The 13,463-nt window shown below is 35.8% G+C and overlaps 1 protein-coding gene across 1 annotated transcript in view; it reads left to right on the forward strand.

Annotated features, from left to right (window-relative positions):
* Window positions 1-13,463, forward strand: part of galntl6 (polypeptide N-acetylgalactosaminyltransferase like 6) — a 295,980-nt gene that overhangs the window by 269,553 nt on the left and 12,964 nt on the right. Inside the window, exon 8 of the mRNA XM_015345359.2 lies at window positions 8,702-8,819. Within this exon, the coding sequence (XP_015200845.1) occupies window positions 8,702-8,819 (118 nt within the window). The remainder of the gene's footprint in view (window positions 1-8,701; window positions 8,820-13,463) is intronic.

Below are 13,463 nucleotides of genomic sequence, written 5' to 3' on the forward strand. Positions count from 1 at the left end.
TAGAAAACAGATACGCGACCATGTACCATCTGTAAGACTTGGTGGTCTGACAACTCAAGAGTGTGGCAAAACATGAAGCGAAGCTTTACTGCCAGCACTACCTGATTCGAATAATTCTCAAAGACGTCGTTTAAATCCTTTCTGCTTATGGCCCTCCACGTTTCATTTTATTTCAAATCTGCCTGCTGTTAAGACCTGACAAACTTCACAAATGGGAAAAAAAAACAAGCTGCAAACCACCTAATTAAAGCAGAATTTCTTGTCTTCAAGGACCTTAGGGGTTCAGACATGGCTGGGAGGGTGTACAAATAGTGCATTGGTCTGCCACTGCATTATTATATCCGAGACAAAGATAAAGCAGAAAAAAGAAGTAAGATTTCTCCTAATCCATGTTCTATAGTTAATGATAGACCCTTTGAAATAGACATCTTAACCAAATCATGATTCAGAAGAGTTGATTTTGCTGAAGGATTCTATTAAAAACCTTTTCATAGAAGCATATTTGGAAGGCTATGTGAATGCCTGTACCAGGTCTGTTATAGGAAATGAAAAGGCCTTAATTAAGATATTAGAAACAATTACTAGATGAAAGAGGATTTCAATTTGAATCAAAGCTCATTTGATGTGAGATGATATGTGCAAGATGTTAAGATTGTTTTGTGCAATCTACTATGACAATAGGTATATTAGGAAACTCTTAATAAAAGGGCTACCTTTTCCATACTTCTGCAATTATCTTATAAGAGGTGTCTTCAGCTGAAGTACAGAGTCATTGCTTTGGTAAGCTCACATCCCCACCTGCTGGTGGAGCTACATAGGTATACTCTTATAGGTACTGTATACATGGGTATAACCTGCGGAACACAAACTAAATTCAGGTTTAAATTGAGGAATAATACTTTGTATTTAACTATGAATAAAATGATAAAACATTATTCTGCACATTGTCATTTATTAGTGATTTGTTATTTCAAACCTTTCAATATTTGGAGGTCCTCCTTAGTTTTTTTTAATAGAAGAAACTATCTTGTTGTGCTGTAAGTGAAAATCGTTTGTGCTTTAAAATCATTTAACTTAATCAATGTGGATCTCCTGCTGTGTGATACTTTCCAAATTGCATGAGAATCCGTTAGAAGTAAAACCTCTTGAAATTATCACAGCAGTGACTGGATCCATAGATTTGTGTTGAAGGAACAAATTTAAAGGTTAATTTTCTGCTGGAGTCTGATAAGACGGTTGTTCTCCGGTCAAAATAGTCTGGACTCATCCATCCTGCAATCTTATTTTTATACACTTAATAAAATCTTACTGTTCTTGGTTATTTTATTTTCTTTCTTCATTTTCTTGCAGTTGGTCTCGAATGCAGATCCTTTTTGAGCCAGTCTGTTAGAAATGGCAAACCTCTCACATACAGAAAAACAAGAGAACTAATACTATTAGACCAATAAATATATACAGCTTTTTGTGAAAACACTAATTCTCACATCAAATGGACTATGTTGCAGCCAGCTGTTTCTAATGGCATGCCAATTACAACACTCATAAAAAGCTATACAAGCAAGTAGTTAGACACCTACAGAGTTAAATTTAGCAAACGTCAAAAAGTAACAAATATGGATATTAGTATGTGGTATGTTTAAAGCATTCTCTAGAATATTTTAAGTGCACTTTGCTCAGAGAAGTATTCATTAAAACTAGAAGAGGTAGCATTTGTGGATGACTATAGTTTAGCAAACAGTTATTAGTAAGTTTGTTTTAAATACACAATGCTGTCTTCAATATACCCTAAGCATAGTTTTTATTTTAACTGAGATTATCTTACATATTCATTCTTACAATACTGGCAATGCTGAAGAGTACAAATGCAAATCAAAGTGCCTTTGTCATTTTTATGGCTTTAGTGATAAACTTTTGGTAATGTCACTTCAAGCACAGTACCTCTTTAGACACAGATAGTGAAGATAATGTCTTTGAATAAAAAAGTAACATTTAACTTTTAAAGTTAAGCAACTGTTCTGACATATGTCTATAGAAAACAGAACTGTAGGAAAGGCCAAGGCAGAAGCATTTGAATGTATTTGGAGTGAGTGACTGAGTGATTTCATGCTAAGCACTGACACTTTTTTAAATGTCACCACAAACAGTCCTCCTCAAACTGTTAATTCCAAATTCCAGTAACTAACACAGTACAACATACCACTCATCGGTTTCCTCCATACTTTTACAGTCTTCATAAAAGAGCTGCCATATCTTGACAGGGAGTGACGTGACTTTTCTTAAAAATCAATTGTTATTTTGTGACCTTTTAAAAAAAAACTATTTCAAAATTCAAGAAACTACTGTTATGCATTCCATTAGCATTTTATGGGTTGTGCATAGTTTGATTGAACAGAACAGGCAGGCTGTGAATAGGAGTTAGTTTTGAAATACCTCAATGCCTCACTTATGCTACTCAATCTGTCTTTTTTCATGTGTTTATCTTGTGTTCCCACAATGTATATTAATTAAATTAGTAGTTTCATTGGGTTCTTGGGAGAAGAAAGTTAATTATATACTGTTAGATTTTTATTTTTAGCGTAAACGAAAAACATCTACAGCAGAACTCACCATGGACATATCCACAGCTCAGATAATAATGGCGTATTTACAGAAAACTATCAGCATAGTAACAATAGATGCAACAGATAGTGTATGGTTTTATCAATATAGCTCACATTACTCCAGTTTGCTTATTCAAATAAGGGAATAATGTAAGTTATTACAACAGCTCTTCAATGAGATTTCACAGTTTTCACTTTTTTTCTGCTAAACTTTGAATTGGCTAGTTATTATTTCAAGACTTATTTAATCTGGTGGATAATGGTAGAGATGATGGATTGTCACCTGTCACTTAGTCACCTGTGACCTTCTGCAGTGATACAAAACAGAGAGGCTGACAACACCTCTCCACAACCCCTTTCCTGTAGGAGACTCAAAATCTTCCCTTCGAGGTTCACCTAGGTCAATGCTTGCTGCCTTAACCAGGCACAATCAATATTTGAGATTGTCACTTGGTAAATGTAAAAACTTACGCCAATATGCCCTGTACATCCTCTCTCTGTGTTGCCATTGTCAGTACTGCCAGGGTCTGTCAATTTGAAAATCCTCCAACTCAAAATGTACACTTTGAGCTGTTATTGCTCCCAGCAACATCAATATTTTATTTTTCTTATTAATTAGTGTACAGAGTGTTATTTCTAGACTGTTTATATACCCATTTGGTAATTAGACCAGTAATGGGTTTTGTTAAGTTCCAAAAAATAACACTAATTAACATTGATTTCCTTTTAAATTCTGGCACAAATATGTCAAACAGTGACAAATATTGTGATTATAAATATATTGCCAGTCATTTAGTAAACATGTAATTGGGATGAAGTAGTTCAGGTGGGGAGCTGCGTCAGCATGTATAGGCTGCAAATAGGTTTATTCCATGCTGACAAAAAGGTGAAGAAGGCTCCACGGCCGAAATGTTGTGTTTTCTTTCTTCTCTTTTCAGCATGGAAAAAACCTATTACTTGTTCCTGTGTAAATAGGATTCTCTCCAAATTTAAATTAGGATATTTCTTTATAATTAAATATGCATAACAAACTATTGAAAAGAAAGTCAGTGCTAAATAATACTACTTCATTAACAGCATTAATTAACAGTTCTCATTCAAAATTGAGTGTTTCACGACTGGTTGTGTATTTACTGTATATGTATCATTTGTGCTCTGACTGTGAATTGTCAAAACTGGACACACTCTGCCAAGGATGGAATTGAAGTTTGTTACGGTGCTGCTCTCCAGTGGCCTCTGTGCCTCCTGATTTATCAGTGAGAGCTGTGTGTATCCTCAATCCGACTCTCATCAATGCCTTTAGCTCTTTGGTTCCAGAATGCAAAAGGTGGAAAATGTCCCTCAGGGTGCATGTTTATAAGATGCTGATCCCTTTTGTACTTGTTAGAGAGTACACATTGTTGCTGACACCACTAATACTAATAACAATTTAATCCATTCACATTAATTTTACATTATTTCCAGCTTTCGAGCAACTTCTATTGTAACAGAATTACTTAGAATTATTATAAAACAATTCGCAAATGTTTCACTCATAGTCCGATATCAAACCTTTAAAATCCGGTGGGGTGTGGGACATTCCTTCAGTCCAGCCCTGATCTTGATTTTGGGTGTATCCAGTTGGTGAAACAGTGACAGCTTCTGTCTTGTGTTGCTTTCAAGGAAACTGTTTTTCATTGACTGTAAAAATAATATTCAGCTAGGAGCCCTTTAATTCAAAGGGGAGCTTTCTGTTCCCAAGTGAAAGACATTGTACTGTTAAGAAAATTAAGATACATAGCAGTATTTGCTGTATCTCCAAAGTACCATAACAGCTACAAAATGACATTTGCTGGGTAACAGTAGGGTCCTTTTAAAAAAAAAAAGACATTTCTGATAGCAGTACTGGATGCATCCGATTACTCTTTTTTCTATTTTACATGATGCATTTTAAAAGCCAACTGCATCTAACTGAGCACTTAAGCTCTGAAGTAATTTCGCTTTAGACGCATCATTTTTATGTGAGATCTTAATTGGTAAACACAACTGGAGCCAACAGGCAATTCATTTAACTGCTTTATGAATCTCCTGCACAAATCAGTGCTGAAGCTGTATCTTTTGAAAGGTTTTCACCCTTGTCCATTGTCTGATCAGTCTCTAACCCCTGCATGTTGATCAGTTCCTATGATCTAAACAAGAGAATTGAAATTTTACAAAGCAACAGTAATTTGTGTCAAGTTACTACCATTGCTGTACAAGTCCATAAATGAACACTTGGTATGCTATACACATGAGCTTAACATTAAAACCAGTAAACATGATTTAATTATAACACATTTGATGAGGTTTAGCTGAAGTGATAATTTCACATTTAACATTTCCTAACTTTTTGAGAACCACATGTTACAGCTTAGTCAAAATAATTAGAAATAGAGTAATTGTCAGGATATCTCAGGAGGTGTGTGTATTAACCCATACTATGACTGTTAGAAGGTCTTCTCAACCAATAGTAAGTAGTATGACAAATTCAAAACATGGGCATTCAAATACATTTAAATTACTACAGGAAGATTAGCATTAAGATGCATAAAACTAATTTGGAACAGCTTCTGGACCAATCAGTTACCTACTGTGTGGGCATCCTTGGCTGAACAAAAATACTCTCCTTAGTCAGACACCATCGTGTCTATCATATAGTCCTTAAACATTAGGGATCATTTCCAGATAATTCAAACAGAGGTTTCATTTCATACTTACAGCCTTTTATTATTTGAATAAATTCTCACTTAGGTCTGAGCTCAGGACAAATGCAAATGCATTAGATACTAAAAACTAGAAACTAATATGTGTCCAATTCTCTGTGCACAGTAATTAAAACAGACAAATAACTATTCTATATCTCTGATACAACTGTATTATTATTTTATCGGGACAGCCGTTAAGTTATTTAAGTTATTTATTAGAGATAGGATTCAGCAGTGTATTGTTGGTCTTTCCTCTGTTTTCCAACTTAAACTCAGTGAGCTGCCACTCCTATGTACTGTAGGATAAAAATATAAAAGCAGATTGATGGTGGAGAGATTTCTGCCTTTCAGAAATTAGATAAGACTGCCAATATACTGTATGGCGTGTTGCTGTTATTTTTGACTTTCACAGAAAAACCCTCAGTTACCCAGTTGAATTGCCCTCGTGTAATCAGAAGCTGTATATATTTCTTTCTTTTCTGCAGTTTTATTAAGCCATAAATCTATCACTAACAGGCAAGCTAATTACAAGTATCATTAGAAGCTAAAGCCAATTTGTTTTTCAGGTTATTTCAATATCTATCTATCTGTGCTGCTTAAACTGCTGACACAGATATTTTAGCACATGAGCATGGAATAAGCACTGTTTTTTTTCTCTGTTGTTGGCAAGAAGGATAAAAAAAATTAATTTCATTACTGATAAGTGCTCGCCTCTCTATTACCCTCCATAATTGAGTAAGCCAGTATATTACAGGCCTTTAATAAAAAGAAAGGAAGTGGGCCAGAGAATATTAGGGGAGAGCAAATTGCTTTTGGCGCCCACATCTGCCCCTTCTGTTCATCCTGTTTGCTGTTTTTTTACAACCTAATTACAGAGGCTTTTTTTCAGGAAATTGCTGCCCAGCAGTGACTCTCTGACCTCCCTCGTGTAGCACAGGCATGAACCAGCAGCTCCCTCAGTCTTACTCTGCTCACTCGGTTTCTCTCGCCTTCCACAGAGTAATTGCTTTAGGTGACACTTTTAATCCCTATCAATGCTAAACAACTGAAATATTATAATTGTCTTTTTGGCTTGCTGAAAAGAGTCAGCCTAAAAGGGGATTCAAACTATAAGGTCGGGAGACACATAAAATTGTCATCTTGAATCTCAGGTGCTTGTTGTCCTTTCGGGTACATTGCTAGCGACCTGTCTTGGCCACTTCAAAAAGACTCAGGCTCTTTTCACTACGGTCAAACATCTGCAGTAAGCCAATAAACCTTAATAAATCTTTTTGTTTTCCTTTAGAAAGTACATACTTGTGTACTGAGATAAGTAACTCCTGGTACCTCACGTTTTTTTCGAAGTGTTCCTATTTTTGCATTGATCTAAGTTTTAAATTGCTTTCAAAGCAAACTCTCTTGTGTGCTCCCAGCGTCCACATTGCCTAAAGAGTCAAATCTACTGGGTAATTTACAAGCCTGTAGTCTAGTCAGAAGATGCAAAGTATTGAGTCAAGCTGCTTGAGGAAAGCCTCCTGATGTTCTAATTGGGTCGAAAAATGGGTTAAAGAACACCCATATGGAAAGCCTCCAGCTCAGGAAATATCCCCCGAAATGCTCAGCTGCTGTCTACTACTGGACCTCTTCATATTTTTCTGTGACACAGCACACAGCACTGCACTACGTTCACCATTGCAATATTATTTCACGCTACTATGATATTAAAGTTCAGTTGGCAACAGTGGAGCTTTCTTTAAGTCAGTGAAACATTTAATGGAAAAGAGTGCTATTCCTATTACCTGCTGGGTTATGGCAATATTTCACGGTGCCATAGGAAAGCATGGAAAAGAAATACAAAATTGTTCGTTTCAGGGCTAAAACCAGTCCACTGCCGGAAGATTCGAAGAGGGTTATTTTCAAGGGTTATTTAAATATTTTAAAATGACAATGACGATATATTTGAGCAAGTACAATACCAAGAAAAGAAAATAGGTAGTCTGAAAGACTGACTATGGAAAGCCTACTTGAAAGAGTTTTTTTTAATTAAGTGTTTAACTGTATTTCCTGCTTATGTTTTCAACAGAAAGTGAAAGCATCTGCATGTTTTTTTTTCTTTAACCGGTTACAAGTTGAAAACATATTCTTTGTACAATGCTGTTTGTGGGCAGATTGTAAATCATCTTAATCCTTTACCTGTCACTCATTGAAAAATAATTCAGATAGAAAAAAAAACGTGGACTCCTACAGCTGACACTTAACTGAGCCAAAGTGGGGAAAAAATAAGGAATTCACATTTTCCTACGCAACATAGTGCATGTAATATCCACCATTCCCAGTCCCAACGACATTAATATAAAGATGTGACAGAAGAAGAAGAAAATGTCTAGATGCACTAAAAGATTACAACATCAAACATAAGAAAAAAGCTACTCTCTGAATACAAACAGATATATTTACATTTCCGGTGTAACAGAAGCCAAGCAGTATTGAAATGTCTGGTGCACCGCAGGTGAATAAACCCCTTATAGGTGTGAATGAACCTTCTTAGTATTGGGAGGCAGTCAGCCTTCTTGTGTGGGAGGTGGGAGCTGCAAGTTTGCAAAGTAGACACAGCTAGAACTGAAAGAATCAGTAGGTGTGGTTATCAACCATGTTATGTTGTTTACTTTCCAAGATAATTGTTCGAAACGAAATGACAAAATAGTCCAAAAATGATGTTTTTCAGCGAATTAGCTTAAAAATGAAAAAAGTCAAACTGCTGCCCATCTCAATAGGTTATTTCAATGTGACAGTGAAATGGCGATGCTTGTATTTGTTAATGTAAGAAAAAACACTTTGTTTTAAAACAAATACACAACTTCATCTTTTACAGCTAATTATCAGGAATGTAAAATCTCAAGTTAATCTGTTGAAAGATTGCTCAATTATCTATATTAACCTTTATTTGTTTTGCTTTCAAACGGTTGCTTTGCCTTCTGTTTCTGTTTTTCTTTCTCAGTTTGTTTTCTATTCAGCACCGCAGAACCCTGTTAATATATATTTGATGATATGGTACTGAAATCCTTCGAGGCTTATTAAATTGCCTTGGTTTCATTAGTCATGAAAAGATGTGATTTTAATGTTTCACTGAGTCTCTAACCTGTACAGAGAATACCATCTCTGTTGTTAATGGACCAATTAAAAACCTTAAGACAATTACTCATATCATAAAGACCTTCTCAGAATCTGGCATATTAGGATTGCATTGTTCTATTTAATACCTAGGGGTGAAATGGAAATAAAAATATTAGTAGATGTATCTATTTCAGACTGTACCTCTACGATTATAGTGAATGGGAGCACTATGTCAAGGGATTGAGGTGTTCATTGGTGCCATTTTTCACATGATCCTTCTTCCAGGTCACCAGTTATGGCAGGGGGCCTTTTTGCAGTAAATCGACAGTGGTTCTGGGAACTGGGAGGCTATGATCCAGGACTAGAGATATGGGGTGGAGAGCAGTATGAAATATCGTTCAAGGTAAGTCAAGCCAGAAAATACCTTTTGCTAACTACTGTAATTTAGATACTGTAGACCAAACACGTTGACCTAAAATGAAGTGAAATAAATGATTCAGAATAAAATGTTCTCTGCCTATTTTCAAGATATTGCAAGGACTTTTATTTCTGAGAACTGCAAGAGATTAAAAAAGCAAGTTAAATAAGCTATTTAAATATTGTATTTTTGTGACCTCTCTCCTGTCAGGATGAATAATGCTCACAGCTAACAAAGTAATTTGACTCAAACATAAATTATTGAAAAGGAAAACCTTCAGTTCAATTTTCATTCTCAAGAGCAGTGGGAATGTGAAACATATAGCCCAATAAAATGTAATTGAATCACAGTTTTGTGTGGAAGTTATCTGGAAATGGGCAAATTTAATAATTGAGCAGATTTAGAATGTTAGTAATGCCTTTCCCTGATTGATCTGTCATTTTCTCAATTAATCAATTGGGACAGATGCCACAGTTATATCATGTTTCATACATTTTCATAACAAAGTGAGTTATGGGTATCAAAGCAAGCACTTTCAGTTATCGTGTGTTGAATAGGACACTATATTTTAAATAAGACATTGCCTAATGACTCCATGCAATGTTTTCTGAATATTGTTGGCCGAGAAAAAAAAATAGATGAATGGATAGTTTTGAAGCTTAACTTTTCCACTTCTAATCTTCAGAAAAATAGTTTCCAAGCAGTGGAACTGTGGTGAATAAAAACAGACCTGGTAAATCTGAAGGCTGATGAAACAGTTGATCAGGGAGCTAAAGAAGGACAGACTTGGCTGAGTTACAACAAAACACTCAGGAGCAGAAGCCCACCAGATGTGCTTGCTGTAACTAGACAAAGCAACTCCACAAATATGAACTTATTGGGCTTCCTTCAAGAAAAGGAATGTGTTTCTCTGAAAATGTCAAACTGCAGTAATAGGTGAGCAATTGAGCAAGTTTTGTTTACTAAACCAACAATACTCCTACTTCGAAGGTACTATGTCAGGTTACATATATCACCAGGGTAGTAATGCCTTAATATAAAAATTACAGATTACAATTGCTGGATTTTTTAGCATTTCCAATGTTTGACACAACATTTAATTTACTTTACATAAATAAGTCTTTTCAATGCTTTTCTTAGGAAAAAAATGTGTATCTTTTTGCAGGGGATTTACAAAAATATCCCCACTACATAAAATCATTTTGGCAATCCAATTTCCAAGCATTAGCTTGCTATGTATATTTTTAAAAGGATCTTATGATCACATCTGGTGTTTTTTTTCAGATGGCAGCTGGGATAGATGGGGTATTGAGAACTGAAGTTATGCTAAGGAACTCTGATGTTATGGATGGATATTTCACTTTTAAAGCTGCCAAATTCTCTTTGAAGGGCATTCTGCAGAGGTTAAATTAACCATGTTAATGGCTCTAATACTAAATGTTTTTGCATAATTTGATATCTTGTAATTGTTTCAAACAAGCACACAAGTGATGTGTAAATTGAAACACTCAAGAGTTTGTGCGTCAGACCCTGAATACTGACATCTGTGCAGATCTGCGAATGACTGCAGGCAAGGACAAAGTAGATACCAAGAGCCAGATGTACAGCTTTTGCCTTATATCATTCTTTCGTGGTGCAGAATTGGTAAAACTTATTTGTAGAATGGTTCTCTTTGAGGGTGTTACAAACAAGTATTAAGATCTAGTGAAGAATCTTAATCACTGCTGTTCAGCTTTAGCTTAAAGGTTGCAAGACCAAAGAACTTTAAACCTTAACTAGCTGGACAGAGAACAGTATTTTGTCATCCCATGTCTTCTACTAACAGCTTTTTGGTGGTTTTTTTCTTCTTTTTCTGTCAATCAGAGCCCCCACCACCTTTTTTGGGAAGAGATAAATTTCCTTATCCATAATGAAGGATTGTACAACTCAGAATGCAAAAGCGAATATAGTCAAGAATCAAGCAAGAAAGTAATCATTTCTATAGCTAGTAATAATTTCTATGGCTTTTTTAGGGAAAAGTGGCCATTAGACCCCAAAGAGTTAGGTTGACTAATATTTTGATTCTTTTGGGCATTGGGATGTTTTTGTTCTTCATGAATATATTTTGAGGCATTAGATGATAAGTCAAACTTCTGTTTATTGTATCTGACACGCCTGCCATCTTCTAGGTTTCATTATCCCATTTTCTTTCTGTCTGTCATTGAGAGGCCTGTAATTGGAATGCAGCCCTTTTCTCCTTGTCTGGAAACCATGGTAACCACACTAAGAGTTCAGAAGCTAAATTGCCCGAGTCTAGTTTTTTTTTTTCCTGGTGACAGATTCTTTAGAGACAGTAATGTCACGCAAGGTCTTATTTTAGTCATCTTATATCGTTCATCTCATTACAATCGGCTGACCTTAAGTTCACTGCCCATGCTTTTTAGTTATAAAAGGAGAAGAAGAGAGGTACTTTTATTACGACGTTACGGCAACGTAAAAGTACTTTTCATTTCTGGATTTAAATGAGAGCAACGGTTTGATCTTTCTGCCCAGGATTCACAATTGTTTCTGTGTAACCATACTTTGCCTTTTTTAACTTAAATGTTGGCATCTTTATTTTAAATCAAAGCATTTTGAAAGCTTTTCAGTTTGATGCCCTATGTCACTGTGACTAAATATCTCAGCAGGAAATAACTTTTAGTAAGTGATGCAATTAAAATCCTACCGAGGTACAGTCACATGTTTTGTAAGAAAGTCATAAAGAAGACAATGAGTGACTCAAGTTTTATATTTTAAGCGGTTGAAAATTTCTAAAAGGGGCCTACACTTCAGAACACAGGAGTGCCTTTAATTTAATTGAAGTCTGTTATCATTTGGAATATGGACCAATAGCACCCCCAAGCTGTCAGCATGAATTAGGTTCCTTGTATAAACTCAAGAATAAAGTGTAACACCTGTCTACTTTGCTTTTCTTTTCCGTGACTGTCTTTGCAATGAGATTTTCCCCTTTGGCTTAGTTCACTTGGCAAGTGACATTGGAGTGTCAGCCCCCATGAAATCTTAACTCTCCAGATTTCACACAGGGATGAGGAGGGGAAAGAGGAGATGGGGTCATGTTATGACTTTCAGGCACACCAAAATCACAGCCTCCAGGCCAACTGATAACACAATGTCTGAACTATACTGTCTCGTCCTAGTCATTATGGTCCTCTGGTACTCATCCCAATTACTTAGCTCTTTCGATTGTTTAATCAAACTCTTATTTGAACTAATAATTTGATGTAATCCTGTTTTAGAATTCATTTGCCAAAAATAGTTGTGACGTTCACCATAAATTATGAAATTGAAATCGTTATCGATTCTGCAAACACACTCAAGCAAGAATCTTTTTTTTTTATCCAGCAGTCAACACTGACAATAGCTCAGCAGCCTTATTTATTTTGTTGTTGCTTCTTCCTGGGGAAAAAGGGAAATCATGGGTATAAATTCTGTGAAAGAATCAGTAATAAGTTAGCTTGACCCTTAGCTGAAACTGTCATGAATTTGCCTTGAAATGTTTGACGTGCAGGAATCCGAGCAACTACAAAACAGTGGGAAAGACTAAATGTGTGAAAGGAAGACACTCTCCCATCTGTCACAGCGTGGAAACTGCAAGCACTTTTACATCTTCTCAGCCGAAACATATCCTGCATGTCACCGCATATCAACAGTTTCACTTGATTCAAATCCCAAGAGTGTCTTGAGTGCTTTAACAAAGAAGTAGTACAACAGGGATACATCAAAGACAGCGGTTTAGCAAGCTGAAGAGATTCTGAGAATAGCTTAAAAGGATGGAAAAAAGTGTGAACAAGCTAAAACACAGCATAAGGACTGAACTTGAGCTGTATATTGTTCATTAGATTTTTGAGCCTTGCTACAAGACTGCCTATGAATTAGGCAGGATACTTTGAAATAGAATTTGAGTTCCTATACTGCCAGTCAAACTGAGATTAAATACCAGCGTCAATGACTTGCTATTTTATCTTTGCATATAGTGTAAAATAACGATGTCACTCTCCAAGATCAAGACACCCTGCTGGGCTTTCTTAAATACTTTGTAGTTCAGGGTTTTTCAATAATGAGTCGAGGATCTTTCCAGTAGAAGTTTTGGAATTCGTGGAATTGCCTGGTGATTATTCTAACACAGGGAAACAAGAGTATGCCTGACATGGTTCAGAACTCGTGATCAGAATTGAACTTTTTTTAATTGAGTGCTTTAATTGTTCTAAGGCTTTTCAAACCTATTCCCAGCAATTAAATAAGCTGTAGGAGACTAGAAAATACAATTCAATCTATCCTAGGAGCATGTCTGCAAAGCTCCTCTCATTTAGGTCTAGGTCATTCTGAAACTTAAGTAGCTGAACTCTGGCCAATCAAATAATTTTTACTATGGATTCCTAGCCATGGCAGTACTTTATTTATTGGTCACCTTGTGCGTTTGTTTAGGCAGCCATAGGGAAGCATTAGTTTCAAAATATATGGAATTGCTTGAGTATAGGGGGCACACATGTACAAATATTTTATAACCCATTATACATTAATACTTTTACACAACATTAATACAGTAACAGTAAGTGATTAACTGAAGTCAGTCCTTTGCCATTTATAAAT

The sequence above is a fragment of the Lepisosteus oculatus genome, chromosome 1 (genome assembly GCF_040954835.1).
Source record: "Lepisosteus oculatus isolate fLepOcu1 chromosome 1, fLepOcu1.hap2, whole genome shotgun sequence".
NCBI lineage: Eukaryota > Metazoa > Chordata > Actinopteri > Semionotiformes > Lepisosteidae > Lepisosteus > Lepisosteus oculatus.